General features: G+C 46.7%; 1 protein-coding gene across 8 annotated transcripts in view; it reads left to right on the forward strand.

The window, feature by feature from the left end:
* The window catches only part of MPHOSPH9 (M-phase phosphoprotein 9), a 154,431-nt gene that overhangs the window by 60,759 nt on the left and 81,451 nt on the right, over positions 1-12,221 (forward strand). For all 8 annotated transcript variants that reach the window (XM_033954541.1, XM_033954540.1, XM_033954544.1 and 5 more), the window contains 2 exons: positions 3,287-3,393; positions 11,847-11,972. In XM_033954541.1, coding sequence (XP_033810432.1) covers positions 3,287-3,393; positions 11,847-11,972 — 233 coding nt within the window. The remainder of the gene's footprint in view (positions 1-3,286; positions 3,394-11,846; positions 11,973-12,221) is intronic.

Here is a 12,221-nt window from a genome sequence, read left to right on the forward strand (position 1 = left end):
CAAGTCTTCTCAACATTGCTGATATAGAATGAAGGCTCTCTATTCTATCCCAATCTATGTTCATTAACTTTCACTGCATGGAATCTCTGTCTTTCCAAGCGATTAGATGCTTTTCCACTATCTACGCATGTGTCAGCCATCATTGAAGCTTCCACAGAGCACTGCTACCGTTTTATGTTGAAACAGTTTTTATGTTTAAGTATGTTTATTAATTTTGCAAAATAGGCAAGAAAATATTATTGCAAACACAATATGCAAGAACTACAACTATGGTTCATCCCCCCATCCCCCCTCCCTGACCCCACCACCCCAATATCCCACAAGAACAAATGATCCATCTTCCAATATACAAATAGCATTACGGGTTTAACAGATTACTACGAGCTTTATGAGTCAAAGTAAGCCAAAAGGGTTCCCAAACAGAGCAATATACATGGCCCTTAGGAGTGTCCAGTGAGGTCAAGGACATGCGCTCCATAGAAGCTTGACGAAGCATGAGAGTGCGCCAAAGTGCCACAGTTGGTGGGTCCGATACAATCCAGCAATGTAATATAGTTTTCTTTCCCAAAAGGAAGGTCCGAGCCAAAAAACCCCGGAAGCCCTTCGGGGACACCCGGGGAAGAGATCCCAGAGTGAAAAGCAGTTCCGGGCAGTTAACATAGCCGTGGTGCCACATTGAGGCAATGTGCTGCTGTACTTGAGTCCAAAACCCTGGACCAATGGACAAGCCCAAAATTGATGACCCAGGGTCACCCTGGGTTGCGCACATTTGAGACAATTGTCTGTGGGGCTAAGTTTAGCACGACATAAGTATGTTGGTGACCTATAAAGGCGCAAGTAGAATTTATAGTTCAGTTCAAGGAGGGTCACATGAGAGGTGAGGTTAGAAATGTTTTTGAGACCCTGCTGGATGTGTAAGCCAGTCACCTCGCAGGACAAGTCCCCAGACCAGCGGGCTGCATAAGAGTCATAAGAAATGTACCCCAGACTCTCACGAAGGAAACGTAAGTGGAATTTCAGGGGAATCTGGGTCTGTGCAGATAGACAGAGCGCTTCCGAGATGGTCTCCTGACTGTGATTAGTGAGCCCCGCTGAAGGGAGAGATCGAATATATGATGCCATCTGAGCATAAGCCAACCAGTCCAGGGGTGTCCAATGATACTCAGTCTGCATAACTGGGAAAGACGGTATAGTACCCTGTGCTGTTACCACCTGAAATATATATTGCAAATTAGAAGTTCTCCACACTGAAAGAGGAAACTTGGATGTCCCAGGTGGAAAGTCTTTGTTGTCCAGAAAAGGCAAGTAAGCTGTGGCAGTAGGGTTAATATGTAGCGCTTTACATAAGCGCCTCCACACTTGACGTAACGGTTTAAAAAGCAAGTCACCAACTGGTGGTGGCCCCCTAGGAAGATGCAGAGTGTGCAACAAATAACTAAAATGGTATGGGGTGCAAAGAGCAAGTTCCGAGGCAGTGGCCGAAAAATGACAAGTGCCCCGGAACCAGTCATTTAAATGTCTCATTTGGCAAGCCTGAGAAAACAGACGAAGACTGTGAAGTTTGAAACAGTTTTTATTGATGACACATACAAATCCACAAGAACAGTATAGACAAAGCAACCTATGTCAAACAAAATGGTTTTTACAAACAGACCCTCCCCCACCCCATTCCCCATACTAGGTCTACAAACCCAACAGTATAGATTAACATTAGTAATCAGAACAGTGCAACAAGGAAATTCCTGCAAACTCCGTCATCCACCCCTCAGGTTCCACCTTCCCCCCATCCATCCCACCAATTCTCCTCCCCTATAAAACCCCAAACCCCCCCCCCAAGTGGCCAGCAAAGAAACCAGGATCTCTAGATAACCCACAAATCCTATTATAACTCAACTAGTGTTTAAGCCTGTTACATTAACGGGTGCTAGAGTAGATGTCTGTCTGTCTGGTTTTTTTTTCTTTGTCTCTCTTTCTTCTTGGACGCTGTCTGTCTGTCATTCTTTCTGTCTGTGTCTCTCTCTGGCCCCCTGTCTGTCTGTTTTTCTTTGTTGCGCCATGCCTGCCTGTCTCTCCGTGGCCCCCTTCCTATGTACATAGTGTCCCATCCTATGTCCTTAGTGCTCTCAGTGCCTCCTTCCTATATCCTTAGTGCCCTCAGTGTCTCCTATGTCCTTAGTGCCCTCAGTGCTTCCTTCCTATGTCCTTAGTGCCCTCAGTGCCTCCTATGTCCTTAGTGCCCCTTCCTATGTCCTTAATGCCCCTTCCTATGTCCTTGTGCCTCCTTCCCATGTCCTTAGTAGCCCTTCCTATGTCCTTAGTGGCCCCAGTGCCTCCTTCCCATGTCCTTAGTGCCCCTAGTGCCTCCTTCCCGTGTCCTTATTGCCCCCAGTGCCTCCGTCCTGTGTCCTTAGTACCCCATTGTCTCCTTCCTGTGTCCTTAGTGCATCCAGTGCCTCTGTCCTGTGTCCTTAGTGCCCTCAGTGCCCCTTCCTATGTCCTTAGTGCCCCAAGTGCCTCCTTCCTATGTCCCCCTCACTGCCTTCCAGACTTTGTCCCACCCCCACCCTACGAAGCCAGCCTGCCTGCCTGCCTGCCTCTCTCCCATCCCCTTTTGCAGTATAACCCTTGAGAAGCATGTTTCCATCTTCACCCCCCCGCCACTACTGCCACCATGCAGCCGACCCCACTGACCCTCCCATTCAGAGTCGACCGATGGGCCTCCCGGCTCCAGCAGTGTCCGCAGCGCTCTGGGCGCACTGCTTTGCGGCCTGCTGCCCTGATTTCCTCTGCCGCGTCTCTGATGATGTCATCAGGGACGCAGCAGAGGAAATCGGGGCGGTGGAGGGCCGCAAGGCAGCGTGTTTGGAGTGCTGCGGATACTGCTGGAGCCAGGAGATTTGTAGTCGTCTCGCGGTGGGAGGGTCGGGTGGGAGGGTCAACGGGGGTTCGGGTGCTATTCTCTGATAACACCTGCTACAAGTAAATAACTATGCTATTCTAGCCCATGTAAAGGAGTATTTCAACGTATCTGTTTGAAGGACTTCTTTTCTTATGGTCATAGCAGCCCTTACTTTGGGAGGATGGAGTAATAAACAATGTTTTTGTGTTTTTGCAAGTGTGTATGTGTTTATCTGTCAAGAGCTTTTATTTTTTTGGGGGGAGGAGAGACCATCACCTGGGTTGCTGTATTTCTCCCACATTTGTATAGTTCCTACTGTTATGTGGAATGAATAAGTCAAAGAAGTAAATGCTTTATCTAATACATTTTTGTTGCCATAAAATGTAGGTTTTACGTACTGGAAACTGGATGAAAGAGAAATATATCAACCTTTACCTGAGCATTTTGAAAATGTGTTCTCAAATCAGCAATTCACAAAAACAGCTTCCAAACAGGTATTTAAGAACATAAGAACCTAAGAAGGTCTATCAAGCCCACTATCCTGTTTCCAACAATGGCCCACACAGGTACCTGGCAAGATCCCAAGGAATAAAATGGATTTTATGCTTCTTATCCTAAGAATAGGCAGTGGTTTTCCCAAGCCATCTTAATAATGGCCTTTAGACTTCTCTTTTAGGAAATTATCCAAACCTTTTTTAAACCCTGCTATGCTAACTGATTTCACCACATTCTCCAGCAATGAATTCCAGAGTTTACTGTATTTTTCGCTCTATAAGATGCACTTTTTTCCCCAAAAAAAGTGGGTGGAAATAAGGGTGCGTCTTATGGAGCGAATACTAACTAACCCCCCCTCCCCTACCTTAATTCCTATGCTGTAGGGCAGGAGCTTTCAGCCTCCTGCCCTTCCCTCTGGCTTTCTCCCCAGCAGCAGCGGCAGAGTTGGAGCGGCAAAAAGGCAGGTGCGCGTTTTTCGCTTCCTGCCTTGTCGCATGCCACTCCATGAATGACAGTCCAGCGCTGTAGGGCAGGATATTTCAGCCTTCTTCCCTTCTCTCCTGCTTTTTCCTGAGCAGCAGAGCGCAAGCAGGCAGGTGCAAGTTTTTTTGCTTCCTGCCTTGTCCCACGCCGCTCTGTGAATGGCTGCCCCAGTTCTCGTGAGAACTGGGGCAGCCATTCACAGAGCGGCGCGGGACAAGGCAGGAAGCAAAAAACCCACACCTGCCTGCTTGCTGCTCTGCCGGTGCTGGTGCCACTTGGGAAAAAGCAGGAGAGAAGGGCAGGAGGCTGAAGCAGGACCGCCATTCATGGAGCGGCATGGGACAAGGCAGGAAGTGAAAAACTCGTGCCTGCCTGCTTGCCACTCCGACTCTGCCGCTGCTGCTGGGGAGAAAGTTGGAGGGAAGGGCAGGAGGCTGAAAGCTCCTGCTCTATAGTGCTGGACTGCCGGAGTTAAGGTAAGGGAGGGGCCCTGCCTGTCTGTTTGCCTCAGAGTGGGGGGGCCCTGTCGGGGGGTGGGGGCCTTGCCCTGTCTGCCTGTCACTAGGCCACTGTCCCGTGTCGGCCTGCCCTGTCTCCTGCCCTGGCCTACCACTAGACCACCAGAGGGGGGACAGGGTGCAGAGCCTGGCAGGAAGGCGGACAGGGTGCAGAGCTTGGCAGGGAGAATTTGATTACACGTTGAATAAAAACATATTTTCTCTGGTTTGTTTTAAATCTACTACTTAGTAGCTTCATTATATGCCCCCTAGTCCTAGTATTTTTGGAAAGAGTAAACAAGTGACTTGCATCTGCCCTTTCCATTCCACTCAGTATTTTATAGACCTCTATCATATCTCCCCTGAGCCATCTCTTCTCCAAGCTGAAGAGTCCTAGCCACTTTAACCTTTCCTCATAGGGAAATTGGCCCATCCCTTTTATCATTTTTGTTGCCCTTCTGTGTACCTTTTCTAATTTTGCTATATCTTTTTTTTGAGATATAGTGACTAGAATTGCACACATTATTTGAGGTGCAGCTGTACCATAGAGCGATAGATACGAGGGCATTATAACATTTTCATCTTGGTTTTCCATCCCTTTTCCTGATAATTCCTAATATTCTATTTGTTTTCTTAGCCGCCACCGCACATTGAGCTGAGGGTTTCAATGTATCCTCAGTGATGACACTTAGATCCTGGGCAGTGATTCCTATCGTGGAACCATACATCACATAGCTATTGTTCAGGCTCCTCTTTCCCACATGCATCACATTGCACTTGATCACATTAAACATCATCTGCCATTTTGATGGCCCAGTCTCATGAGATTCATTTGTAATTTCTCGCAATCATTTTGTGATTTAACAACTTTGAATAACTTTGTGTCATCAGCACTATTTACCTGTCTCCATTGAGAATGTTGCTCATTTAAACCTACTCTACTAGCTATTTGTTTTGTTCAAGCTTTTAAAATTTTAAAGTATTTGCACATATTTGGGGCTTGTGTAGCAGAATTCACTTAGGGGCCTGTTTACTAAAGTGTGGTAAAACTTTGCATTTACACTTCTCCCTCTGTATTAGGTGCAGAGCCAGCCCTCGTATAGAGAAAAATCGCAAATAATTTTTGGGGCTGGCTCTGAACCACCCGCGCCTCCCTGCTGCGTCCCCGACCTTACCTGGTGGTCTAGCGGCGACGCGAGGCAGAAGCGATCTTCCTATGTTCCTGCCTCGTGCAAAGCTGTCATCAAAATGGCTGCTGTGAGTTCCCGTAGTAGTCTCGAGACAGGACAGGAGCATAGGAAGATCGCTCCTGCCCCGCATCGCCGCTAGACCACCAGGTAAGGTCTGGGGAGGTTCGGGCAGCCTGCAAAAAGAAGAAGAAAAAAATTGCGACTAACTGAATTTGCGAGTAGGGAAACTGTGAATCTGGAGAGAGAGCTGTACTTGTTTGATAATTTTTGGGAGCATGGCTAACATCTGCTCAAATGTATCAGCACATAGTGTGTGGTAAGTGTATTTTTGCTATCTGTTGCGGTAATTTCAGATAAACCCGATCAGCATCAGGCTGAATTTTCTTCTACCCCTGGCACTTACCAAGGAATGGGGCTGGAGTGTCTTCGTGCATTGGTGGTGGAGTAGGAGCGATTCTTGGGTGCTCCTGTCTGTTTGCCACTGGGGTTCAAAAGGGCAGCTTTGATTCCTAGCATTAGAAACACAGTATTACCACCAGGAATCAAGTTGCCAAATAAGGAATTCTTTTTCTTCTACAACCCCCTAACTTGGCCACCAGCAGCTTCTCTTCTTGGCTGTTGGGGCATGAGTTTTCTGTCAGTTAAGTGCTAGTGAGTTCCATTAGCAGGGCCTTCAGGTGAGTCTGTATGGCATTGGCACAGGTGGTTAGTGCTGTGGGAGGACTACATGTTGTGTTTAGATTGTAAGCTCTTTGAGCAGGGACTGTCCTCTTTGTGATGTTATACAGTGCTGCGTATGTCTGGTAGCGCTATAGAAATAATTAATAGTAGTAGTAATAGTTTTGCAGTGAATGTAGGCTGTTCTTTATTTAGGGCAAACTATATAGTTGAAAAAGTCTATAAAGATGGGAAAGTGGTACATGTTCTTAAAACATTTGATGCTCAGACTGTTCGCCAGTTTCTCAGCTTATTTATAGGTAGCATCCACTGAGCTATGTTCAATTACTACCTACATGTGCAGACAGTCCGGTACAAACTGCTGCTCATTTGCTTATTTGTACATCCACAAATTCTGTGTGCCTGTGGATTGAAATAGTTCTCTTCACCTTGCTTTTCTTGCCTTTTTATCTATGGTTTATATTCAAACGATTTTTGTTGTTTTTCCATTAACTTCTAATCTTAGAACATCTAGATAACAAATTCTTACCCTCCTATTCCCAGAAAGAACACCTCCTCCCATTCCACTCTTAAAACAATAATCCCCCCAATAAATAAAAAACCCCAAACCCGGCCTAAATCAACTCAAATAACCATAAACACGAGAGGTCTTGGTTCTTATAACCTTTTGCTCCCCAGAAGGATACTCTAAGAAAGTCCTCCCTTACCCAGTCTATCCCACAGACAGTCACCCCCCCCCCATAGTGCTGTTTGCAAAAGTATAATATTTATTTATTTATTTCTAAAATTTATAGACCGCCTATGAAGTAAGCGTTTAACAATAAAAACATTCACAATAGTTTATGACAGCAAAATACTAAATGAGGTCACTGTGGCGCACCCCTGGTCTTGACCCAAATCTGTTCAAGATTAGACTTCAAGCTTGCATTGACAATGTTTGAATATAATAATTCCACACTGATAGTACCGTAAATGTTTTTCTACTTGGCTTCCCATACTACATTACGGGCAGGAGGGATCCCAGGCCCTCCTGCCCTCGACGCAAACCCCCCTCCCCCCCAACGACCGCCCCCCCCAAGAACCTCCGACCGCTCCCCCAGCTGACCCGCGACCCCCCTGGCGACCCCCACGACCCCCCCACCCCCCTTCCCCGTACCTTTGGTAGTTGGCCGGACAGACGGGAGCCAAACCCGCCTGTCCGGCAGGCAGCCAACGAAGGAATGAGGCCGGATTGGCCCATCCATCCTAAAGCTCCGCCTACTGATGGGGCCTAAGGCGCGTGGGCCAATCAGAATAGGCCCTGGAGCCTTAGGTCCCACCTGGGGGCGCGGCCTGAGGCACATGGTCGGGTTGGGCCCATGTGCCTCAGGCCGCGCCCCCAGGTGGGACCTAAGGCTCCAGGGCCTATTCTGATTGGCCCACGCGCCTTAGGCCCCACCAGTAGGCGGAGCTTTAGGATGGATGGGCCAATCCGGCCTCATTCCTTCGTTGGCTGCCTGCCGGACAGGCGGGTTTGGCTCCCGTCTGTCCGGCCAACTACCAAAGGTACGGGGAAGGGGGGTGGGGGGGTCGTGGGGGTCGCCAGGGGGATCGCGGGTCGGCTGGGGGGCGGTCGGAGGTTCTTGGGGGGGGCGGTCGTTGGGGGGGAGGGGGGTTTGCGTCGAGGGCAGGAGGGCCTGGGATCCCTCCTGCCCGTAATGTAGTGCGGGGTGGGGTTAGGGGGTCGCCGTGGCCAGGAGGGTTTGGGCTCCCTTCTGGCCCGATATTGTCGGGAAGTCGGCGGTCCTTCGGGGTGGGGGTGCGAGTGGTCCTGCCGGGGGGGGGGGATGTATCGGACGTCGGGGAGTCGGCCGGGCAAGAGGGCTTGGGCTCCCTCTTGCTCCGATCGTGGATGCGGGTGCGAGCGCGTGCGAGCGGTCGTTCGGGGTGGGGGTGCGAGTGGTCCTGCCGGGGGGGGGATGTATCGGACGTCGGGGAGTCGGCCGGGCAAGAGGGCTTGGGCTCCCTCTTGCTCCGATCGTGGATGCGGGTGCGAGCGCGTGCGAGCGGTCGTTCGGGGTGGGGGTGCGAGTGGTCCTGCCGGGGGGGGGGGATGTATCGGACGTCGGGGAGTCGGCCGGGCAAGAGGGCTTGGGCTCCCTCTTGCTCCGATCGTGGATGCGGGTGCGGGTGGGAGCGCGTGCGAGCGGTCGTTCGGGGTGGGGGTGCGAGCGGTCCTGCTGGGGGGGGGGTGAATCGGGCGTCGGGCAGGGTGGGAACTATGTTTGAAAACTTTTGTATACCGCGCTCACGCATATAACGCGCGAGGGGTATGCGCGGTAGGTAAAAACGCGTATAACGCGCGCGTTATATGCGTGAAAATACGGTAGTCCATGAGTCCTAGGATTAGCGCTTGTACCAAGAGTTTGAATTGTTGGTTGTTGAAGTATTTTCGGATTTGCCTTAGGTTGCGAATGCCTTCTGGATTGTTTTGCTAATTTGAAGTTGCATGATGCATCCTTTGTCTTTCATTATTCCCAGCAGTTTTAGGATGGGCTGCAATGGGTTTGTGATGGAGTCTATTTCTAGGCTTGTTATGGTTGGGGTTTTGTTTTTTTCTAGAAGTAAGAAGTTGGTTTTGTCTTGATTCAGCTTTAATTTGTGGTCTCTCATCCATTTTGATACTGTTTTCTAGTGCAGTGTGCAGTTTGTTCGTTGTGTTGGGGTTGGTTTTGTCAAAAGGCAGGAAGATGGTGATGTCATCTGCATAGCTGTATGAGGCTGTTGTGTTCTACTAAGTCAAATGCCACTGTGAGATCGAGTTATGAGTAGCATTTTTTTTGCCTTTACTTAGGTGTTGTTTGGCTGTGTCTAGGAGGGAAACTAGTAGTGTTTCTGTGCTGTAGTTGCCTCTGAAGCCTGATTGTGAGGGGTGGAGTATGTTGTGGTTTTCTAAGTATTCGGTGAGAAGTTTTGCTTCGAGGCCTTCCATTAGCTTGACGTAAAGCGGTATGGAGGCTATAGGTCTGTAATTGGATGGCTGATCTGTAGCTCCCTTTGGGTCTTTCAGGATAGGGGTTATGATGATTTTGGATAGGTCTTGTGGAAATTGGCCCTCTGTTAGCATGTAACTGATCCACCGCATGAGGTGGGTGCGGAATTTAGTGCTGGTGCTTTTAACAGATATGGGGGGTAGTGGTTGAGGTTGCAGGCTGCATGATTGTATTTGTTGTAGAGTCTTTCTAGGTCGGACCATTGTAAGTTTGGGAAGTCTGACTAGTTTCTGCTGTGTAGGCCTCTTTTTCTATGGGTGGTAGTGAGATTTCGTCAAGATGGCTTAGGGTCCTGGTGAAAGTGTTTCTGGCTGTCGAGATTTTGTTTCTGAAGAATTCAGCCAGTTGGTTTGCTGTGGTGGGAGGGGCGGTTTTGGTGGCTAGGTAGGGTTTGGTGTCTGTGAGTTCCTTTAGTAGTTTGAAAAGTTTTTTGGTGTCTTGGATTTCTGTGCCTATTTGACTGGTGTAGTATGATTTTCTTTTTTCTTTTAGGCTTTATTTGTGGTGCGGCATTTTCGGGGCTCATAAGAGTCCAGGGCATCGGAGTGCCTTTCCGCTCGCCCTCAATAGAGTGGGCTGGGGGGGGGGAAGTTTGGTTGATGTTCCTTTTTTTTTTGTCCATGTTTGTTATACTATTATATATGATGCATATTTGTTTGTACTGAGCACCTTGGGGGTGCCTTGGCATTGTATTTGTTGTTGTTCCCATCAATAAAAATTGTTTGAATCTAACCCAGCCTTATAAAAAGATTAAGGGCAGGTTTTAATATAATTGTGTTTTCTTTAAGTATTTATTATTTTGTTATTGATTTATATATGTATTCTTGGAACCTGCCTAGGGTTTAGGCAGGCTATAATCTTAATAAAATAAATAAAAGATGTCCACCTCGGAATATGGACATCCAAGTCTATGTAATAAGTGGATATCCATTTCTCATGTATTTTAGAATAGAATCAGCCCAGATACAGCATGTTGTAAAAAACATGAGAAATCAATGTTTTAGTGTCCAGAATGAACATCCATTTTACAAACTGAAACATCTAAACTATGAACCGAGAAAAACAAGGGTTGTAGACATCTTTGGGGCAGTATGGGAACATCCATATTATAAAATGGTCACATAGATGTCCATGTGGAGGAATAAACTAAAGGTTCGAACATCTGGAACAGAGGTTGCTTGTTCAAATGTCCCAGGTACAAAATAAGTACAGTAAAACCTTGGATTGCAAGTAGAGAATGACACGGTGACAAAATTCATCACCGTTCCCGTCCCCGCGGATAACCGCGGGAAATAATCCCATTTCATTTTTTAGTGTCTATTTCAGCCTCAGTCCTTTTACACCAGCATTCTTCAAAGCAAAGCTTGAGGGTCAGTGGTTGTGGCCATTCATACTCTGATTCTTCCCTCTCTCCTTAAAGAATAACATGAAGATTGTTTACCGCGGTTATCCGCGGGGACGGGAACGGTGATGAATTTTGTCACCGTGTCATTCTCTAATTGCAAGTAACTTGGTTTGCAAGTGTTTTACAAGACAAGCAAAACATTTTATTAAATTTGAACTTGATATACAAGCAATGTCTTGCAATACAAGTACATACAGTAGACACACATCACAACTGAGCCGATGGTTCTTCTCTCTCTGATGCTGCAGAAGTGTAGAGACTGTTCTAAATGAGCAAGGCCTTGCAATACAAGTACGTATAGTATTTTGTATTCAAGTTTTGGGGTTGTGGAATGAATCGTGAGTTTCCATTATTTCCTATGGGGAAATTCGCTTTGATATACAAGTGCTTTGGATTACAAGCATGCTTCTGGAATGAATTATGCTCGCAAACCAAGGCTTGACTGTACCTGCATATAATATATATAAACTGCTTTGATTGTAGCCACAGAAAGGTGGTATATCAAAACCCATCCCCTTCCTTTCCTTCACTGTAGCTGTTTAAAAGAAAAATTAGTGAGTTCTCCAGGGACAGTAAAATATTAACTGTGATTTTTCTTACACCATCCAGTGGAGAATTGCCCAATGAGAGCACCACTGTGTAGCCTAGACTTGGCAAGTTTCAGAACTAAATACAGATGTCCATCTTTTGGGATATAGTTATTTACTTATATTCCGCATATCCTACAATTCTGTGCAGATTATAAATTATTCAGGTACTTAAGCATTTTTGCCTATCTGTCCCGGCGGATTCACACTCTATCTAATGTACCCGGGGCACAGGGGGATTAAGTGACTTGCCCAGGATCACAAGGAGCACAGGGTGCTGGGGTTGTAGCTCTAACCACTGCACCCCACACTCCACACAGTCCCTTCTGCAATCAGAGTTTGATGTCCATATTTTGGTTGCTCCTTAGTTCTGCCCCGGACCACTTCCTGTTGCCATAAGGACATGCTGCAGTTTTAGATGTCCATATCCTTACTTTATAAAATCGAGATTTGGATATCCATGCAATACGAATGTATAATTGCTATTTTTCAGACGTCCAAAACAGAAAACAGAGCTTCTAAAATAACCACCTATGTATTTTGCTTGTTAATGTTGGGGTTTTTTTTTTTTTTTAAATAGCTCATTTCTTCTGAGAAGAGGAAGCTATCATCGTTGAAAGATATTTATAATAGAAAACAACAAGAAAGTAGAGATGTTGATGATTGGAATTCTTCTTCCCAGTCCTATCATCATCATCCTCCAGAGGTAATGTTTACTAGCTTTGCATAATTCCAAGAAATAGGCTTCAAGTGAGATTAAACTGTGGGACTTAAGTTGATGACACTTCTGGAGCATGAATGTGTGATTTTTTTTTTTTTTTAATGTTATGCTTACCAGTCTTTATTTAAAAAAAAAATAAAATAAAAGGAAATGTCAGCTTTATGGATGTTGAAATTTATTGTGTTTACAGTTCAATCATTCCCAAACAGTGGCACTTATAAACCAGGCTTGGGA

Source organism: Geotrypetes seraphini, chromosome 8 (genome assembly GCF_902459505.1).
Source record: "Geotrypetes seraphini chromosome 8, aGeoSer1.1, whole genome shotgun sequence".
In the NCBI taxonomy this organism is placed as follows: Eukaryota; Metazoa; Chordata; class Amphibia; order Gymnophiona; family Dermophiidae; genus Geotrypetes; species Geotrypetes seraphini.